Here is an 18,699-nt window from a genome sequence, read left to right on the forward strand (position 1 = left end):
TATACAGGTATCTGTAGGAGTTAATGAAGAATATCCTGTTAACCGCAGGGAATGAGAAAAAAAGAGAGAAAAAAAACCAAAAGAAGGGCCAAAAGAAGCAAATGGCTGTAGGTTTACTTTTTTAGATGAAAGCACTAGAGGTTAAACTTTGAAAACCTGATCATCAGCAGATTGTGAGTTTGATCCCTAGTGATGCTGCAGCCATCCTCACTTGCCTTATGTGGATAGGATGGGTCTGCCTATCCCATCCCCAGCCAGCACAGCTGTCTGCTAGCTGTAGTAACAGAACTGGCAGTTAGCATCCTCCTCCAAGCATGGAGAGCTGCCCCCTGATGCTGTGATGGTCGCAATTCTAAAAGAGGTGGTAGCACTTCACATGAATTGGAGAAAGCATATGCTAGCATGTGCTGGCTTTCACCCTCGTGGGTGCATCACCAAAAAAACTCAGGGAAAAAAATGATTCATGTTTAATTATCCAAAAACAGCTGAGGGAAATTGTTAGCTTTTGTGCCTGATGAGTAACAGAAGCTGCCTCTTCAGATGAGCTAATAAATTAACACTTACAGTACTTACAGTACAATGTTGGGAACAGGTGGAGACTCGTCGTCTTCTATACAAGATCTTTTTTCCTCAGTGAATGATGTGCCACTATGCTGTCACAGATATATATTTTCACTATTTCTGGATCTAACATCAACTAGAGTAGCTAGCCTATTTTCATGCCTTCTCTGCCACATTCTTCACAGCGTGTCCTTGGCATGACACACTCAGGCATTCCTTTTTCATAGTAGCAAAGTATAACATACATACTTGAAATACTGTCACATATATAGTCACTTTGAAACATATAAATGGTGTTTCTCTGAAGAGTTAGCCTTCCTAGTCTTCCTGTGAGGAAGTGTAATGAACACAGTGGTTTCACTACTCAAATACTTGCACCTTGAAGTACTCGAGTACCCGTACACAGCCCTAGGCCATATAAAACAATTACTATGTGTGCTGACCAAGAGGCCACATGCACAGTCTGAGGGCAAAGGGACAGAGGCACTATCTGTACCAGAGCCGGTTTATGAGGAGCTTGGCCACTTCCTATTCTCCCCGTTATATCAAAAACAGGACTGCTAAACAGCAGAGGGTGCCTGCAAGGGAGTCCTCAATTAATAGGGACTAAATGGAGCTAAACAGCTAAAAACTAACAGTTAAAATAGTTTCTAATCATTCACCCAGAACGTTTCCTTAATTTTAGAAAGTAGAAGGACGTATTTCACTAAATACAGCAGAAGGCGGGCATTGTTGCTAGAGCGTGATGACTGATTGCTGAGTGGCAAAGCTCATTGGCTGTTCACGCTCACTGATGTCATGGAGTTAAAAAGCTCTTAAAATATAGCAGGAGTATTAAAATGTTTTATTCAGGAAATGAATGCATTCTTTTACATGAAAAATGTTTAAGCAGTTATAAACTATGACTGAGCTAAAATGCTCCATATCAACCCATTCATTTCGGACTCGCTCGGGAGCGCCCTCTAGAGCTTAACCAAAGACATTGCAGAAGCTTCCATTACTTGTTAGCTATATTAGCCTCATAGTTGTAGTGCGAAACTATAGGAGCAAACTTCAGACACCATTCATGTCTTGGCTGATCGAGTACATCTGAGATAAGAGAGAAAACTGAATTTAAATTTCCATTCCAACTTCTGCTTTAATGAGAGTTGAAGTGTGGAAGGGAGGAAAAAGAAAAGCATGCAAATGCTAATGAATGGTGTGAAGAGGACTGAATGGCAGAACGAGAAAGAGAGAGAACGCCAAGCTGGACTGTAACAGAAATTATAACATACCAAGGAATGGGCACAAAAAGAGAATGTGGTGTGTTGAGGGTGATTGACAGCAGAGCTGGGAGGGACTGATCTATTGTTATCTCACCATGAAGCGCCTGCAAGGGGCTGGAAAACATGTGAGGGAACTACAAAAGGACACGGAAGCCTCTGTGACATACGCACACAGGGCCTGTCAGTGTCTTTTATGGGCTTTATTCTTGTATGCTACAGAGATGTGTGAGTGTGTTTGTGTGTGTGTGTGTTTATTAGTGTTTTCTTCTTGTTTGTTAAAGAAATACAGCATTTCTCAATGAACTTTATCAGGTGCTGAAGTAACTGCCTGTTGACTTCTATTATAAATGAGTTCCAAGTCAGTGGGTTCTCTGTTGTTTTCTAAGTACAGGAAAACACACTGAAATTATTGTCTGCGGTAATCAACCGTATGCTAAAGATGCGGCGAACAGAGATTAGTTTGAAAAACGCTAGAGTATTCCTTTAAACAGATGCTTTTATCTAGAAAACGTGGCAGTTGCATTAATGATTCACAGGTAGGAACCAATTATGTCCAATTAAGAGGCAACTGTGTCCTTATTAAGGATTTTTTCATCAAGCTTTGATCTTCCAGTGCTCTGGGGTTTGAGCACTTATGCAAGCAGCATATATAATTTCTATGTTTTTTAATACCTGCAGACAACTTGTTTTGGCTTCAGAAATTCAGCGTGCAGCACATGAGCTTACAGTAAAAACACTGAATAGAAAAATACAGGGATCAGGACTTTAAGGGGCACAGGGCATTAGATGGTACTGGGCAAAAGTCAGACAGCACCTTTCATTTGTTTAATCACCAGTCAAAACAGCCATTAGGCCCAAGTTATTCAGTTTTCAGGACATTATTCAGGATATTTCGTAGAAGAGAAGGTATAACATAATCCACTTGCATATGGAAGGAGAACGTCAAAGAAAAAAGGGTGAAAAAAAGGAGTTTCCAAAAATGTTCAGAAAATGATTAAAGGATACAAAGAAAATGGCCACAAGCGTTTCTGTTCATCTTTCTACTGTAGGAAGGATGCTAATGACCTGAAAAGATGTGAAGCTGTTACTGAGAAAAGACATAGATGAAAAAAAAGTTTGGAAGCTGTGAGTGTTCCCTGAACAATGGAGTGACCACCCCAGAGTCCAGACCTCAAAATCATTGAATGTGTTTGGGATTGCTTGGATGATAAGAAGCAGAAAGTGCAGCCACATATATTTACATACATGTATACGCGTGGTGCTCAGAGAAATAATACTGTGGTTGACGGATGTTGCCGCAAAGACTTTCATAGTCCTGCGCCAGCGAGGAGACGTCAGAATAGAACATCATCTGTAGTTTCTATGAAAAATTGTATGATGATGAATCTAATGGAGCAGCAGTTAAACCACACAGAACACTCTGAAAACAGCTGCTACAGTGAAACTGCATTAACAATAGGATTGTAAGCTGCATGGTCTCTATGGCAAGCAGAAATACTACTTGTTATTCATGTGTTATGTTTCATTCACAAGCTCTTTCTCCGTCACCCAGGGTTGCCAGATTGCCAGGCCTTCCCAAAAATTCTGGTTAGTCTGAAAGTGCAGTATGGCAGGAAATTACACTGTCACAGAGTGCATTTTCTACTTAGACTACTTTTTAAAGTAATCATTCCAGTCCAGTGGCAGTGCTTTACACCACTGCATTCAACGCTTTGCACTGCGTTTAGTGATGTAAGGCTTGGATGCACCTGCTCGGCCATGGAAACCCATTCCATGAAGCTCTCTATGCACTGTTCTTGAGGCTACATGAAGTTTGGAGGTCTTTAGTGATTGACTGCAGAATGTTGGCGACCTCTGTGCACTATGTGCCTCAGCATCTGCTGACCTCGCTCTGTCATTTTACATGGCCGACCACTTTGTGGCTGAGTTGCTGTCGTTTCCAAATGCTTCCACTTTGTTATAATATCACTGAAAGTTGACTGTGGAATATTTAGTTACAAGGAAATTCCATGACTGGACTTGTTGCACAGGTGGCATCCTATCACGGTATCACGCTGGAATTCACTGAGATCCTGAGAGCGACCCATTGTTTCACTAATGTTTATAGAAGCAGTCTGCAGGCCTATCTGCTTGGTTTTATACACCTCTGGAGAGGGAAGTGATTGGAACACCTGAAATCAATGATTTGGTTGGGTGAGTGGATACTTTGGACAATATATTGTAGGTGTCCCTGTATATGTTCCTCCTGTACAAGGAACGCCAAAGAGATACTTTATAGATGCTACAGAAGTGTGTGTTTTTATGCATGTCTTTTTCTGTTTGTATGCTGTGGAGGTACGATTACATTACTACAGGGATAAGAGATGAAGCAGGTGTGTGCATGTGTGTGTAGGTGGCATATGGCATGTCGTTCTGCTCTCAATCTTAACCCGGCCATTTCCCCTCTCCTCTCTCGCTGCATGATGGAAGCACACATTTGCCGGAAAGGCAGCGAACTGCAGCTTTTCAAGGGCAGTATGCCCCTCACGCACTCTCCCGCTACACACACTCGCACGCCACCTCCATTCAGCATCGCTTTCCTTCTCTTAGCTTTATAATGGAGAATAAGGGGAGTCCTGCTGGAGGCAGGGTAGAGTGACCGGCCAAGCCACACTTACACACGTGTGCACACGGGGACAGTTATACGCAAACATTTACACACCCTCAGCCAAATGACATGTTTTATTGAGTTTCTATGTGAATATAAGTGTGCATATCCTCTACAGGGAACATGCTTAAATATGACATTTTCCTGAATATTATAGCACAGCCAAGACATGTTCAGCATCAGAAGTTTGCTTCTTTAGTTTTGCACTAGAGCTACGAGGTTTATTTAGCCAACACGGGTTAGCGTCACACAAACTGCATGCTATCACCAATTAGCATTGTTATCTACAAAAATGGACAAAATATGGGAAAAAAAATTGCTGCTACAGTTATGTTTAGCAACCTGAGGTACTTTTGTCATTTTCATAGATAACAGGGTCTCATACAGTGTCAGAAACCAGATTAGCAAGTCTGCAAGATTATTTACTTTTTAATTTGGTGTGTGCTGCTATGCTAACATGGTGACTCTAAGCTTCCATTACTTGTTACCGTTACATTAAAACCTTTGGCAGACACACTTATGAAGACACAGTTCACAGAGGTAGGCAAATTTAGCATTAGCAATCTTGCCCAAGGACTCTTATTGGTACAGCATGGGGTGCTTGTATGGGTGGGGAATTGAATCCAGTCTGAAATATGCAGGGCAGTCATTTTACCGCCATCCTGTTAGCCTCATTAGCCTTGTAGCTCCAGGGCAAAGCTTAAAAAGCAGGATCCTGTCTTGGCTGATTGACTACATTTGTGATAAGAGGATTTTTTTTTTAACGTTGAAGAGAAACACATAACCGGACCCCGACCCTTCAGCTCCAATCCTGTGAATTGGACCCACCTTTGGAGGCCTCAGTGCCATATGGATCAGTCAGATAGGGCAGCCAGGCATCTTTAACGGCTGATTTGAAGACCTCCCGGTTGTCCAGACTCTGAAGCGGGCGAAAGTTATTCCGTAGATATTCCACTGACTTCACATGATCCTGCTGCTCTGTGGTAAAGATGGAGTAGAAGGCCTCCAACTGGGAGAGAGAGAGAGAGAGAGAGAGAGAGAGAGAGAGAGAGAGAGAGAAATACTTTGTTCATATTTCTCGCTTTACTCAGAACTGCTCAGAAGGATCTTTGTGCCTTGAGAGTTAACATTCAAGTCTGTGAATTACTGCTCTGACAGGATTAGTGTTACATAAGGAGGCAGTAATGCAAATATCACCAGAACGTCTGTGATTTGGTCCTGTATGAAACCTATAATATGACTTATTCATAAACATTCATGGACACATCCTGAAATCTTGCCCCACTAAAGTGACTCAGAGGTTCAGACCAAGCCTTCAATATATGATTGTGGCTTAAGAGGAGATTATATAACCGGGCACTGAGAATTTGGGCTCGAGTTTTAGGCTACTTCTGCCTTAAGCTGGAACATCAGACGCCACCTTGATGAAAATAGGGGGCTGAAGCAAAATTCATCACAGGATACATAATATAAAAATTTCTAGGCTACTTGAAAACATAAAATCACCTTCTACTGAGCATCATACCAGAATTAGGAAGAAGCTTGCGAACATGTACGTTTACCACAGGGGGTAATAGCAGTGACTTTGGGTGAAGATGGAGTAGAAGGCCTCCAACTAGGCAAAAGAGAGAAAAGTGCTGCATTCACATTACAAGCTTTACTCTTGTGATCAGAATGATTTTTCTTCCTTAAAAGTTAATATCCAGCTCTTATATGAGTGCTACTCAGACAGGATTAGTGTTACATAAGAAGTTTGTGTAAATATTACTGAAATATCCTGTTATAAAAAAAACCTGTAATATGACTTACTTATAAACATTCATGGACACATCCCAACAACCTACCCTATGTGAGTGGCACTTAAGTGACTCATATATGTTATATGGAGGTTCAGACCATGCCTCCTACATTTGGTTGTGGTATGAGAGGAGATTATACAACTGGAGGGGAAAGAACCCTACAACCTTGGGATTGAGTTTTGGGCGACTTCTGCTTTAAGCTAGAACACCGGATGCCACTTTGATAAACAAAGATAAGGAACATGACGAAACGTATCAGCTTGGAAGCATTTCGGTTTACCACAGGGGGCAACAGCAGCAATTTTCATTGAAGATGAAACAGAATGCCCCCAACTGGGTAAGAGAGACTGACTGAAAGATTTTCGAAAATGACATTCATTTTTTCATAAAGAATACAGTTTAGACCTGGACCTGCTTATTTGGGCATTTCAGAAGTGTACAGGATGCATTATAGTAAGGAGGAGGAGCTTCAGGCCTGGTCCTCCACCTAAACTGTAATTACTCCATTTAGTGCAGCCTGAAAAGACCTGCATGTGCAAATTTCCCAAATCAATACTTACACTTGTACACTACTCAATTCTATTTACAAAAAAATCATTAAAAAACAAGATCAATCTGTCCAATCTCAGTATGGACGTATGGACATATGGACATGTATCAGATATGTATCCCAAGACGGAGCACACATGAACATGGCTCACGCAAGATTTGAAAAGATCCAATTATGTTCACGTTTATGCAAAAATTGGATTTGAGAACCCTATAATAGAAACACAGCCAAAGAGCAGGAAATAAAACAGCCGTATCAGTACAGCAGGCATTCATGTGTGCAGAGCTGCTTGTAAGCAGAGCCTCTAACAGGTCTCCAGAGAGGCTGAATGTGCTATCTGTATATACAAATACAGAGAAATCTCAGACTGAGCTTTATTCACACTAAAATCTCCTCTGACCAACTTATTTACTCATTCCTCCACTCATTCCTCAATGACTCATCTCCCATGATGACCACTCCATCCCCCCCCCCCAAAACACTGGTGAGTCAGAGTGCAGGTGCAAGAGAGGAGGACGATCGGAGCCAAGCCAGGCAGAATGACCACACAAACACACACGCACCATTACAAGACAGCAGACGAAATATGATCAGGACCAGCTGTGGCTACTTTTCCTTCTACCATATATGTACCTATATGTCTTTGTAGACTCCATTCCATCACTCTCTCCAGTCCTCCAATCTATCCCTCTATCGCTCTAATCTCTGCTATATGTCCCTTTTTTCTCCCTCTCCAGTAAAATCTTGGAAGTCTGCAGTTATTACAGCTTTTTAGCTATGCACTGAATTTACATGACAATTATTTAAATGTGATTACAAAATTACACAATTAATGACAGTTAATTACATAATTGCATTTAACGGGTTTCTGGTGTGAGTCTGCGCTGTTGGCCTTTTCACCTTTGTTCTGATGTAGAAAAGTGACTAAAATGCCCAAATGTAACTTTTTCTTTCTGCAAAACAAGGTACAATAACTTTGTCAAATTCAAATCAGATATATAGATAAACAGTCTCAAAAACTAAATATAATACCCTTTTATACTATTTAGTGTCTCCACCATTTGCCTTTCTTATAATTTCCATTCCTGTTGAGACACTCTCTTTCAGTTTTCCTGCTTTTGTAAACACCTCTAAAGTTCAGTCTTACAAGTTGGTTGTATTTTCTGCTTCTTACAATACACTTAATCCAAAACACACTCAGTGATGTTGAGTTCTGATGTTGAGTTCTTTCTGTTTTCTTAGTAGGAACTTCTTGACACCTACACATCCTTTCAGACTCCTTTCAGGTTACATTCCCACAGCAGGTAAAAGTGGCCCAAATCCAATTATCTGACCAAGTCAAACTTTTTGTTCTGCTCACAATATCTTAAATATGACCTCTATGTGACATTTGCCTGAACAGATCACGCTCCTAAACTGACCCGCATGCACAAAAGAACAATGCTTCAAGTGGCTCATCCGGAGGTAAACAATCACAGCTGCCAACAAACACCAGTCACTCCCATAGCTTTCAGTTCCATCTTCGCTAGCATCACAGGAGCCATCATGAAGCTTCACTGTCTGACAGCTGGGCTCATCACCCAGAATGTGTTCAAGCCTGCCGCAAAAAGGGTGCGGTCACTTCTTTGGTTCATCTCCTTGGATTATTTAAACTTTAAACTGCTTTCAGACTTTTAACTGTTCTTTGACGCTGTAGCCTCGTTATCCTGCAGCTGTGTTTGGCCAAAAATCTCTTTGTTCCGTGTTCTTTCTAAATCTCTCGTGGTTGTGATAAGTCTTCTAATTTTTTTGTACAGAAACATTTTAGTGAGTTGGACTCACTAAAAGTTTCATGAATTCCAATCTGGCTGTTCAGACTGAGTCGCATTGCTGCATATCGGAAATGAATCAGATTTCAGTACAACATATGAAAGCGTCTCAAATTGGAATTGAAAATTATTTTGTACTGTTCACACTACCACAAAGATGACAAATCGGATTTAGGCCACTTTTACCTGCTGTGTGAACAAAGCTATAGAGTTGAGTTGTCTGCTCACAGTGGAAGCAGCTCAATTTTCTCCTTTCTGGTTCTGTTTATCTGATGGGGACACTACTGTTGGCCTACCAGGTCCTGTCTAGTTGTTCTTAGTCCCATATCTCTATGTTTCTAATCACTTTCTGAAAGAGTTTTTAGAAAAATACTTATTTTTCCATTTATTATCCTTTCACTTTCCCTACTGTATGCACCTTATATCTAATCTCCTCTACAAAAAAATTGAATAACTTGTACTTAATGGACATTCGGACAAGGAATTAAGGAAATGATGGGAGGTTTCTGACTTTTACACAGCACTGTAGGCTGACAGACTGAAAGAGACTGCTAGACAGATGTATAGATAGACAAATAGACAGACAGATCGCTTTGACTACAGATAGATAGTGACATATACACACATCCCTCAGGGCTTCCTCCAAGCCCTCCGTCAGCACAGAGCCATGAGAAATAATCTCTTAATCACAATATTAATCTGCTTGTCCATAATATGGCCAAGCCCCCGATGTAAACAGCTTACTGAGGCTGAAATCTGGCACGGGACACACGGGGAGATTCTATTCTTCTGCCTACACCAATAATCCTGGAAGAGTGTGTGCGTGGTGAAAAGGCACACTGGAGAGAGGAATAAAGTAATCCCTCAAGAGAAGCCTCAACAACAGGCCAATCCTCAGTCATACAGTCTGAATGAGTGTGTATGAGAGCAAGTGAGATCCATCTCTGAAAGGGGAAAGCTTTAAGTGCTGTTTATCTGATGGTGACAGGATTGGAGGTCTAGCAGGACTTGCCTGGTTGTTAGGGTCTCATTTTCTTTATCTGTTAATCATATTTTAATCTCTAGTTTTGGAAACTTCTGTTCCTTCATTTTTTTCACTTTGACTTTCCCCTTCTCTATACAAGTGGATTATCTAATCTCAGAAATTAGATATGAAAAATGAATAAAATGGGCATTTTAACTGAAAAATAAATAAATCAAATGGTCTCTGACATCTTTACAAATACCTACTGTAGTAATACAATAACAACCCTAGACTTTTAAGCCTACAAAACATACGTATAAGCAGATGTGTCTAAATATGACTCAAATTGTATATGTTCAGCTAGTTGGATGTGACATGGCCACAGGCACTCCAGATGTTCCCAGACGTTTGGGGGGTGTGTATGTGCGTGTGTGTGTGAGAGGGATGGCATCGATCGGCTCTAAAAGTACCTCAGAGCAACGACTGTCACTCGCCCTGACCTACTTCCCCTACTGATCAGGAACAAAGCAGAGACAGAGAGAGACTGGAAAAGAGAGAGAGCAGGCAAAAACAGAGAAAAGAGCATGAAAAAAAAGAGAGAGTGAGGGAGTACTGTCTTCTTCTATAGCCTCTCTTTTATCTGCCTCACTGATATTTCCTTTAAACCAAATCACAGGAGGAAAAAGGAGGACAAAAGAGCTCACTGAGGTGTCAATCGGTTAAAAATGCCCTCCTAATGGCCACTAACTGGAATAAAAACGACAGGAAAAAAGTCTTTTGTTGTTATGAATAGCTATGCCTGTGCACAGACCCAAGTCACAGAGCCTCCCTGCTCTTTTAAAGGGCCCATTTCACGAAAAACCCAACTTCCCTTGCTTTGCACTGAGTTGTACACTCTTCAAATTTCAAGATGTGCCTCCCCATACCGTCCATATAGGGAAGCTAAGCTGTTTGGTGTTTGCCATGGTTGTGATGTCATAGACATCTAGTAGGAATTACTTTTTCTGGAGTCACTGAGGATTTAAGGCTGAACTTGACAGATTGTTCTGTATATTTCAAACCAGCCTGAGGCACAATATAGGCCAGCCGATCAAAACAGAGGTCATTTACATATTCAGTCTCAAGACAACACTAACAAACCAGTCTTCGGTTTAAAGGGATAAAGATATGTTGGAAAATGATCATGTAGAAATGAATTATGACTCTTCTTGGTTCATAAAACCTCATGAAATTTATGAGTGGATATCAGGGCAAATAAAAAATCCTAGAAAAATGTAGAACATTCAGTCCAGCCCCCTGTCCGAAACCCAAATCTGAGCACAGCAGGGTTTACTACATGCTCGTTTTCTTGGAGAACAAGATCCAATTGCTAGTTTTTCGAGGCTGAAATGAAATATTTAATATTTTGAATAGAGCACTGCAGAGAAGCTGGAGGGCTGGAAAATACACCCAACTCTGCTGTGGAACTGAACACGACTAGACAAACTTCCATAAAGTGTCCTGTTAAATTCATCACAGGAGCTGATATCTGAAGCCAAACCTCATGAATACTAAAGCATGTCCTGCATGAGCTGCATACATGTGCATATAAACGTGCAGCAGTGGTCAAAGGTTTGGCTGACAGAATGTATGTTTTTCAAAATGATACATTATATTTTGATCTAAAGGCTTAAATACTCAGATAATGGCATCTTGGATAGACCCTCATGAAGCTGCTTGAGAGAATGCCAGAAAAGTAGAAAGGCTGAATTATATTTGTTTGTTTGTGAATCTGTGATTGTGTAGGCATCTACCACTTGTAAATGTCAATGTGAGTGCTACCTTATCTGAAAAAAGGGCACTGTCCTGGTAAATTTTTGGTCATCCAAGGTACTAACAATGTCTGTGTTCACATGCAAAGATTTTTTCCAATCAGACTGAATACATTACAGATTAGTACTGAGGTGTTTATGCTCACTCTACTCAACAATCTGATAAAAATCTCTGTTTACATGCTCACTACAAGTAATCTGACCCAAAATTGCATGCTTTCACAGAACCACTTAATTATAGACATTACCATGACAACAAGCATCACATGAGCTCAGTCAGAGTGAGATGAGCAGCAGTGAGCAGTGCTTGTGGTTTTAATTGTTTTAAAATTATGTCAGACTCAGGAAAACATACTTCTACATAATCTACTTAAACCACCACTGTCTTTTAAAGTTCAAAGCATAAACTTCGTCTCCTCTGCAGACCAGTTTTGGCTCCTGCCATGTTGCATGTTATTAACTTCCCCTATGATGCAAACACACAAGCTCAGAACATACTTCAACTTTCCGACTGGGAATGTAATCAGGTACAGGCGTTTACATGGCTATTATTCTTCTATTTCATGGATTATTTACAGGGTTACGCACCTCTTTCAATGGGATAGAAATTATATTCTGAATGGCCTCAATCAGACTAGTCTCTTCTGATTCAGGTCTTAGTTGGATTATTAACAAATTATTATATAATAAATATATATAATGTGAATGTACCCTCAAAAATACAACATGGTCCATGAAAATTACTTGGTCCATGAATTAAATACTTAAGATGTAAAGAAAGGCATTCAGTTTGGTTTGATGTGAAATGCTCCAGAGAAACTCCAGAGAATTGCTTCATTCTTTAAATAGAAAAATAGGAGTCTATAGGAAGCTGGAGTCAAGACGGGAGGTATGGAGTCAATGCAGCTTATAAAATATGACATGGAACATAGTATTATTATGTTCCCTGACTAAAGCTACACTCTCAGAAATAAATGTATTAACTGTTTCTGAGGCAATACCCCTGTTGTCACTGGGGTGGTACCTTCAAGGGTACATCTCAGTACCTTTAGTCAGGGAACATTTCTAAGTTGTTGGACTGACTCCACACACCCTGTCCTGTCTCCAGGCTTTATTTTATTGTTCTGTTTTAAAACATTCGGTTATGAAAAGGTACAAATATGTTCTTTTCCACTGGGGAAAAAAAATTATGTTCACAATTGGATTTTAAAACCACTGTTGTACCTTTGAGGGAACATTTATACTGTTTTGTATCTTGATGAATGAAAAATGTAACTGCATAGAACCTTTATTTCTAACAGTGTAGTGAAGACGTACCCTTAAGGGGCCCAACCTAGTAACGGTGTCTCTGAAAGGCACAGTTTTATATGGTTTATGAATTTTTACTCCAAGCATTAATACTCTTTTTTAATACTGTTTTTGTAAAATTAAGATGTAACGTAAATCCTAAAAATGTTTGTAAAGTTGCATGTCATCTGTCATCTGATCCTCAAACTGCTCCATTTGATTTTGCATGAGTTCGGTTTTAGGATTTTTTTCTGCCCCAAAGCTACTAGAGAACTAATTTGCATTTTCTTGACGCTTAGCTCTACAGATTAACACAATATCCCATTGAGATTTTAGAGGTGGCCTCTTCATCCAGTGGCAGACTACTCTGAATTGGAAGGTAGTTTGGATTAGTTTAACCCTTTGATCACTGTTCCACAGGTGTTTTTTCACAGTGATACTGTAGTCACCGCTGAACACTCTCATTGACAGTAGCTACCCAACAGTCCACTAATGGAACAAAATCTCTTTCTTTTTCTCTCACACAAACACTCTCTCAGACAGAGATGAACGCGTGTGATGATCCCACTCCCCAGCAGCCTCCTCCTCGCCTCTCTCTAACTGCACAAATCTGTAGAATTCTTCATCCACACTTGGTCTGCTTGGGGTACACTATAAGATCTATATCTTATCTATAAGGGGAGGAGAGAAGAGAAGAGAAGAGAAGAGAGGAAAAGAAAAAAAATAAAAGAAGAGAAGAGTCAAGAAGAGAAGAGAAGACTGGAGGAAGGAGGGAGCCTATTTAACACACTGTCGCGTAGCTTCCTTTGGCTGTTTGTTTCCATTATGGAGCAACACAGAACTCGCTACATGAGCCGTCTGCATCAATTAGCATATGCACAGAAATGGAGAAGCAGAGAGAGAGAGAGAGAGAGGGAGAGAGGGAGAAGTGAAACAGCTGCCTTTTAGATTGAAAAAGGCTCTGTGTTAGTAATGGTGTATAATTGGGTAGATACTGGGCACTTAGTCTGCTCCTTAGGAGTTAAGTGATGTACATTTCCAGTAAGACACCATCTACCACCCTGAAGGACTTACAGTACCATTTAAAAGTTTGGACACTCCCAGTCCTAAAGGTTTAACTTCTTTTCACTGTTTTCCACTTTTTACAATTGCAAATATGTCAAAACGTGGAATAATGCAGTGACCAAAACAAATCCAAACTATTTTCTGTTTTTGACTATTCAAAGCAGCCCCTCTTGTCTGGATGCAACTTTGGTACTGATGTTGCATGATTAGTTCTGGATCACCAACTCATTTCAAAGGTATTGAATGGAGCTCCATCACTCCAGAGAACACAGTTCCACTGCTCAGTTCAAGCATTGGCAGGGTTTGGGGATTTTGGGCTTTATACTCTTCTAGCATCGCTTGCCATTAGGCATGTTGACCACAGGCTCATGTGTGGCAGCTCTGGAGCATTTTATCCTATTGGCAATGCTTTCTCCTGAGATTATATGGATGTCTGGATTCTTTTGGACATATAAAGCATGCAGAGACCTTACTGGCTGCTGTTAAGCCTCGTTCACACTCACCTGTTTGTAGGAGAGGAACACGGGCCGGCTGAAGATGATCCACTCCACCACTTTACTGCACGGGGGTGTGGTCAGAGAGCCCACGTAGCGGTAGTAGCTCCCAATGGATGACGGCAACAGGTCCCGCAGCACAAAAGGCTCCAGAAACGTCTCTTTTTCTGAGAGAGATCGAGGGACAGACAAACAGTGGGAGTCATTGACGGTAAATACGGAGCATGATATAACACATTGTCAATACAGGCTGATATATAGCACCACATTACCTGTAAATTGGCTGCGATTTGTCATGCATATTGAATACTGAGTCATGTATAGAGGCCCAGTATTTTCTCTGACCTAACATAGCAATACTTCCTTTGTTTTAACTTGTGCAGGTGTAGCTGATTCCTCATTCTAATAACTACATAACCTATATGTTAGCTCCACAGTATTTACTATTTACAGTAGTATAATGCTGAACAATGTAGTACTGTGCGAAAGTCAGAGACCATCCTTCCACAAGTGATTCTGTCCATCCTTCCAACTCAAGGCCATCAGGTTGAAAGGATGTGTAGCTGTCAAAAAGCTGAGAAAAGGAAATGGATAAATAGAAGGAAATTTTCAAATAAAGAAGCGCCAGAGCTCCACAAAGAAGAGCCCAGACCTCAGCATCACTGAATGGGTTTGGGATTTCTTGGATCACGAGATGCAGAAAATGCAGCCAACTTCTAAGACTGAACTTTGGACATGTGGTAAAACATCCCTGCAGATTTCTTGGAAAAACTGAAAGCAAGTCTCCTGAAAAGAATGGAAGCTGTAATCAAAGCAGAGGCTGGTCACACTAAATATTTAAAAATGACAATATATTCTGTTGTCCTGAACAATTGTAATATTCTGTTATATTAATGTGTTTTCTGCCTTTTTCCTGATGCTAAAACCAGAGTAACTTTGACATAAGATGAAATAAATGGAGAGTGGTCTCTGACTTTTGCACAGGACCGTAAGTCTTACAAGTAAAGGAATTTCATCAGTGTTTTTGCCACATATGTATGGACTGACGCAAAGTGGAAAAGTGTCCTGTGGTCTGACGAGTCCACATTTCAGATTGTTTTTGGAAATCATGGACGTCGTGTCCTCCAGGCCAAAGAGGAAAAGGACTGTCCGGATTGTTATCAGCGCAAAGTTCAAAAGCCAGCATCTCTGATGGTGTGGGGGTGTGTTAGTGCCCATGGCATTGGTAACTTGCACATCTGTGAAGGCACCATTAATGCTGAAGGGTACATACAGGTTTTGGAGCAACATATGCTGCCATCCAAGCAACGTCTTTTTCAGGGACGTCCCTGCTTATTTCAGCAAGACAAAGCCAAGCCACATTCTGCACGTGTTATGACAGCGTGGCTTCGTAGTAAAAGAGTGCGGGTACTAGACTGGCCTGCCTGCAGTCCAGACCTGTCTCCCATTGAAATTGTGTGGCGCATTAAGAAGCGCAAAATACGGAGAAAAAACGGAGACCCCGGACTGTTGAGTGACTGAAGTTGTACATCAAGCAATAATGGGAAAGAATTCCACCTACAAAGCTTCAACGATTAGTGTCCTCAGTTCCCAAACGCTTATTGAGTGTTAAAAGGAAAGGTGATGTAACTCAGTGGTAAACACGCCCCTGTCCCAACTTCTTTGGAACATGTTGCAGGCATCAAATTCAATATGAGTGAATATTTGCAAAAAACAATAAAGTTTATCCGTTTGAACATTAAATATCTTGTATTTGTAATGTATTCAATTGAATATAGGTTGAAAATGATTTGCAAATCATCGTATTCTGTTTTTATTTATGTTTTACACAACGTCCCAACTTCATTGCTATTGGGGTTGTAGCCAATTACCACGAACAGCATTTATGTGTACAGAAAGAACAGAAAATCCATTGACTCAGCACGTACCTATTGGCTTTGATTATCGTTTTGCGTCAATGGGTACAGCTCTTTTCTAAGAAGTGATTGTCCAGGGTAATTGACCAAATGCTAGAGATGTGCCAGATTCCTTTTACAACTGAAAAACAAGCCTGTGGTTCAAGGGTTTAAACCGCACAGTGATGTGGTTCAGGAGACTAACACTCTTCAGCTCTTTACATGCATATTGTTTAGAGTATATATCTGGTTATAGTTTACTCTTTACTGTCTCTGCTAATTGTTTAGTGGTATGTGTGCAAATAAGAACCACACACCTGCACTTGTACGGGTTTAATAATGAAAAATAAACTTTTAAAACCATTAAGAATCCTTAATTTGCCTACAGGTCAATATGGTCTTAATAAAAAAGGACAGATGTTGTTTAGCCTGTACTGATTCAGATTATCAGGAGCTTTTCTGTTGTTGTTATCCCAAAGTCCACGCACATTCCACAGTGTAAAGCTGACCAATTTCATACAGGCTGCAATCTGCGCATTTGTCTTCATAATCCAGCTTGGTTTGAATTGCTTATCAGTCTCAGCTGACAGCACCGGCCTGACATATGTTCAGCCAGCCTTATGCGACAACATGACACGTCCAAATAATAAAATAAAAAAAGCACTTTAGGCTTTGTATTACTGCCCTTTTTCATATTCTTATAGCACGCACACACTCAAAGGATTTCTCTTTATCAACAATCAAGATAAGCGGAAAAGAGACAGAATATGCGTAGCGGGATGCAGTGGTGACGTAAGCAGAAGATAAATGACTGGGGTATAGCTCGCCAGCCCGCTGACCTACATATCGAATGAAAAAAAGGCGCTACAATCGGGAGTCCTGTTCAAAAGAGCTTAGAAAGGCATGGCATCCGATTTGGAAAGAGTAGTCAGGATTTCCGAGAAAAAAAAACAAAAAAACACAGCTATACAGAGTAGAACTGAACACACACACACACACACACACAGACACATACACACACACACACACACACACAAACACAACCAACTCCGCCATCAGGCCTCATATGCAATTGCGGCCTTTAAAAATTAATTGCCAATCAGAGACCAGGCGTGAGTCATCCAAGTCTTCAAAGTCTCCCTGAAAGGCCGAATTAATGGTCTTGTAACACACTCACACAGAGCAGGAATGGAGCTCGGTTCACTGTTTGCACTCCAGGACTCCCAGACAGGGAATGTTTGGTGGGATAAAAGTTGTGCAGTGGGGGTTACATGACTAACGGGAGAGTCCCATAACCCCAAATGTCAACACCTGTTTACTGTCCAAAGTTTGCTTCTTATTTGCTCTGGACGTATCAGACTAATATAGCTAACAAGTAATAGGATGTTTAGCATCATGCTAACTACATGCCTAAACCATCACATACTTACCTCAAACCTCAAATGAAGTAATCCCAAATAGATTTGCTTATGAGGTTTCTGACACTGTATGACATTCTGTTGGTCTATAAAATTAAACAAAAGTACACCACAAAGCTAAAACCATTTCTACGGATAACAAATGTTGTACAGTGTCATTAGTAGCCACATAAGCAGGTCTATTTGAGTTTAATTAAGCTTCCATTAGTTACATTTGGATCGTAGCTAGGGTTGCCAGGTGTCCAGTTGTACTCTGCTGTCCAGTATCTGGATGGTGTTGTTGACTGGATGTCAAATAGCTGGAAAACATTCAGAGTAAGATGCTAAAGCTACACTATGTAATATTTTGAGTTTTGGAGACCTTTCTGGTGGAAATGTGTAACTGCAGAAGAACATTACATAACATTGGTTGTGCTTTGGATCCCTTTGCCGAGCAGATGAATTTGATGATTGAGCATGTTGATTTGAGTCAAAACTTAGTGAATGACGTCTTTCAAGGATGCAACTGAATTATCTACTACTGCCATCATATCTTCATCAGTATAATGTTGATCTAGTACGCAGTTGTACACAGTATACCACAACTGCCATCATGTATTACAGGACAGGGAGTGATTCAACTCTACCAGCCTCAATTTCTCAGTCCTCAGGTCAGTTTAGCAACTGCTGTTAGCTGTTTTTCCGCATTGCATTAAGAGATGCAGTATGTCATTGGAATATTTTGCCAGAACAGAGTCATCTGGGTATCTCGGCATTAGACATACTACCTTTGAGCAGTAAGTTAGCAGTAGGCTGGGCAAGGGAGGAGCAAAGGAAGTGCGAAAGCAGGGGAGGAGTGTGTGATGGAGGTAGAGCAGTCACTGCGATGTATTGAGTGCAGGGTATGTGTTTAAGTGGCTATGCTAACATGGCAGTGCTGTGTGCATATTGGAGTCAGGGTTGACTGAATGGCAAACCCCATAAGGTTAGACTGGGGATGAGGAATGGGAGAGAGAGAGAGTGGTGAGTCAAGGATGTGGCTCAGTGGCATGGTAATGGATGAGACTGGAGTCTTTCAGGCACACTCCCACATAAACACACGCCCCACACACTCACAGCCAGAGGGCAAAATTCCCCAACCGCAGAGCCATGACCA

The 18,699-nt window shown here is 40.9% G+C and overlaps 1 protein-coding gene across 3 annotated transcripts in view; it reads right to left on the reverse strand.

Annotated features, from left to right (window-relative positions):
- The window catches only part of ptprga (protein tyrosine phosphatase receptor type Ga), a 438,997-nt gene that overhangs the window by 72,307 nt on the left and 347,991 nt on the right, over positions 1–18,699 (reverse strand). For all 3 annotated transcript variants that reach the window (XM_037532284.1, XM_017712211.2, XM_037532285.1), the window contains 2 exons: positions 14,261–14,418; positions 5,302–5,482 (listed from right to left, as the gene is read on the reverse strand). In XM_037532284.1, coding sequence (XP_037388181.1) covers positions 5,302–5,482; positions 14,261–14,418 — 339 coding nt within the window. The remainder of the gene's footprint in view (positions 1–5,301; positions 5,483–14,260; positions 14,419–18,699) is intronic.

Source organism: Pygocentrus nattereri, chromosome 21 (genome assembly GCF_015220715.1).
Source record: "Pygocentrus nattereri isolate fPygNat1 chromosome 21, fPygNat1.pri, whole genome shotgun sequence".
Taxonomy (NCBI): domain Eukaryota; kingdom Metazoa; phylum Chordata; class Actinopteri; order Characiformes; family Serrasalmidae; genus Pygocentrus; species Pygocentrus nattereri.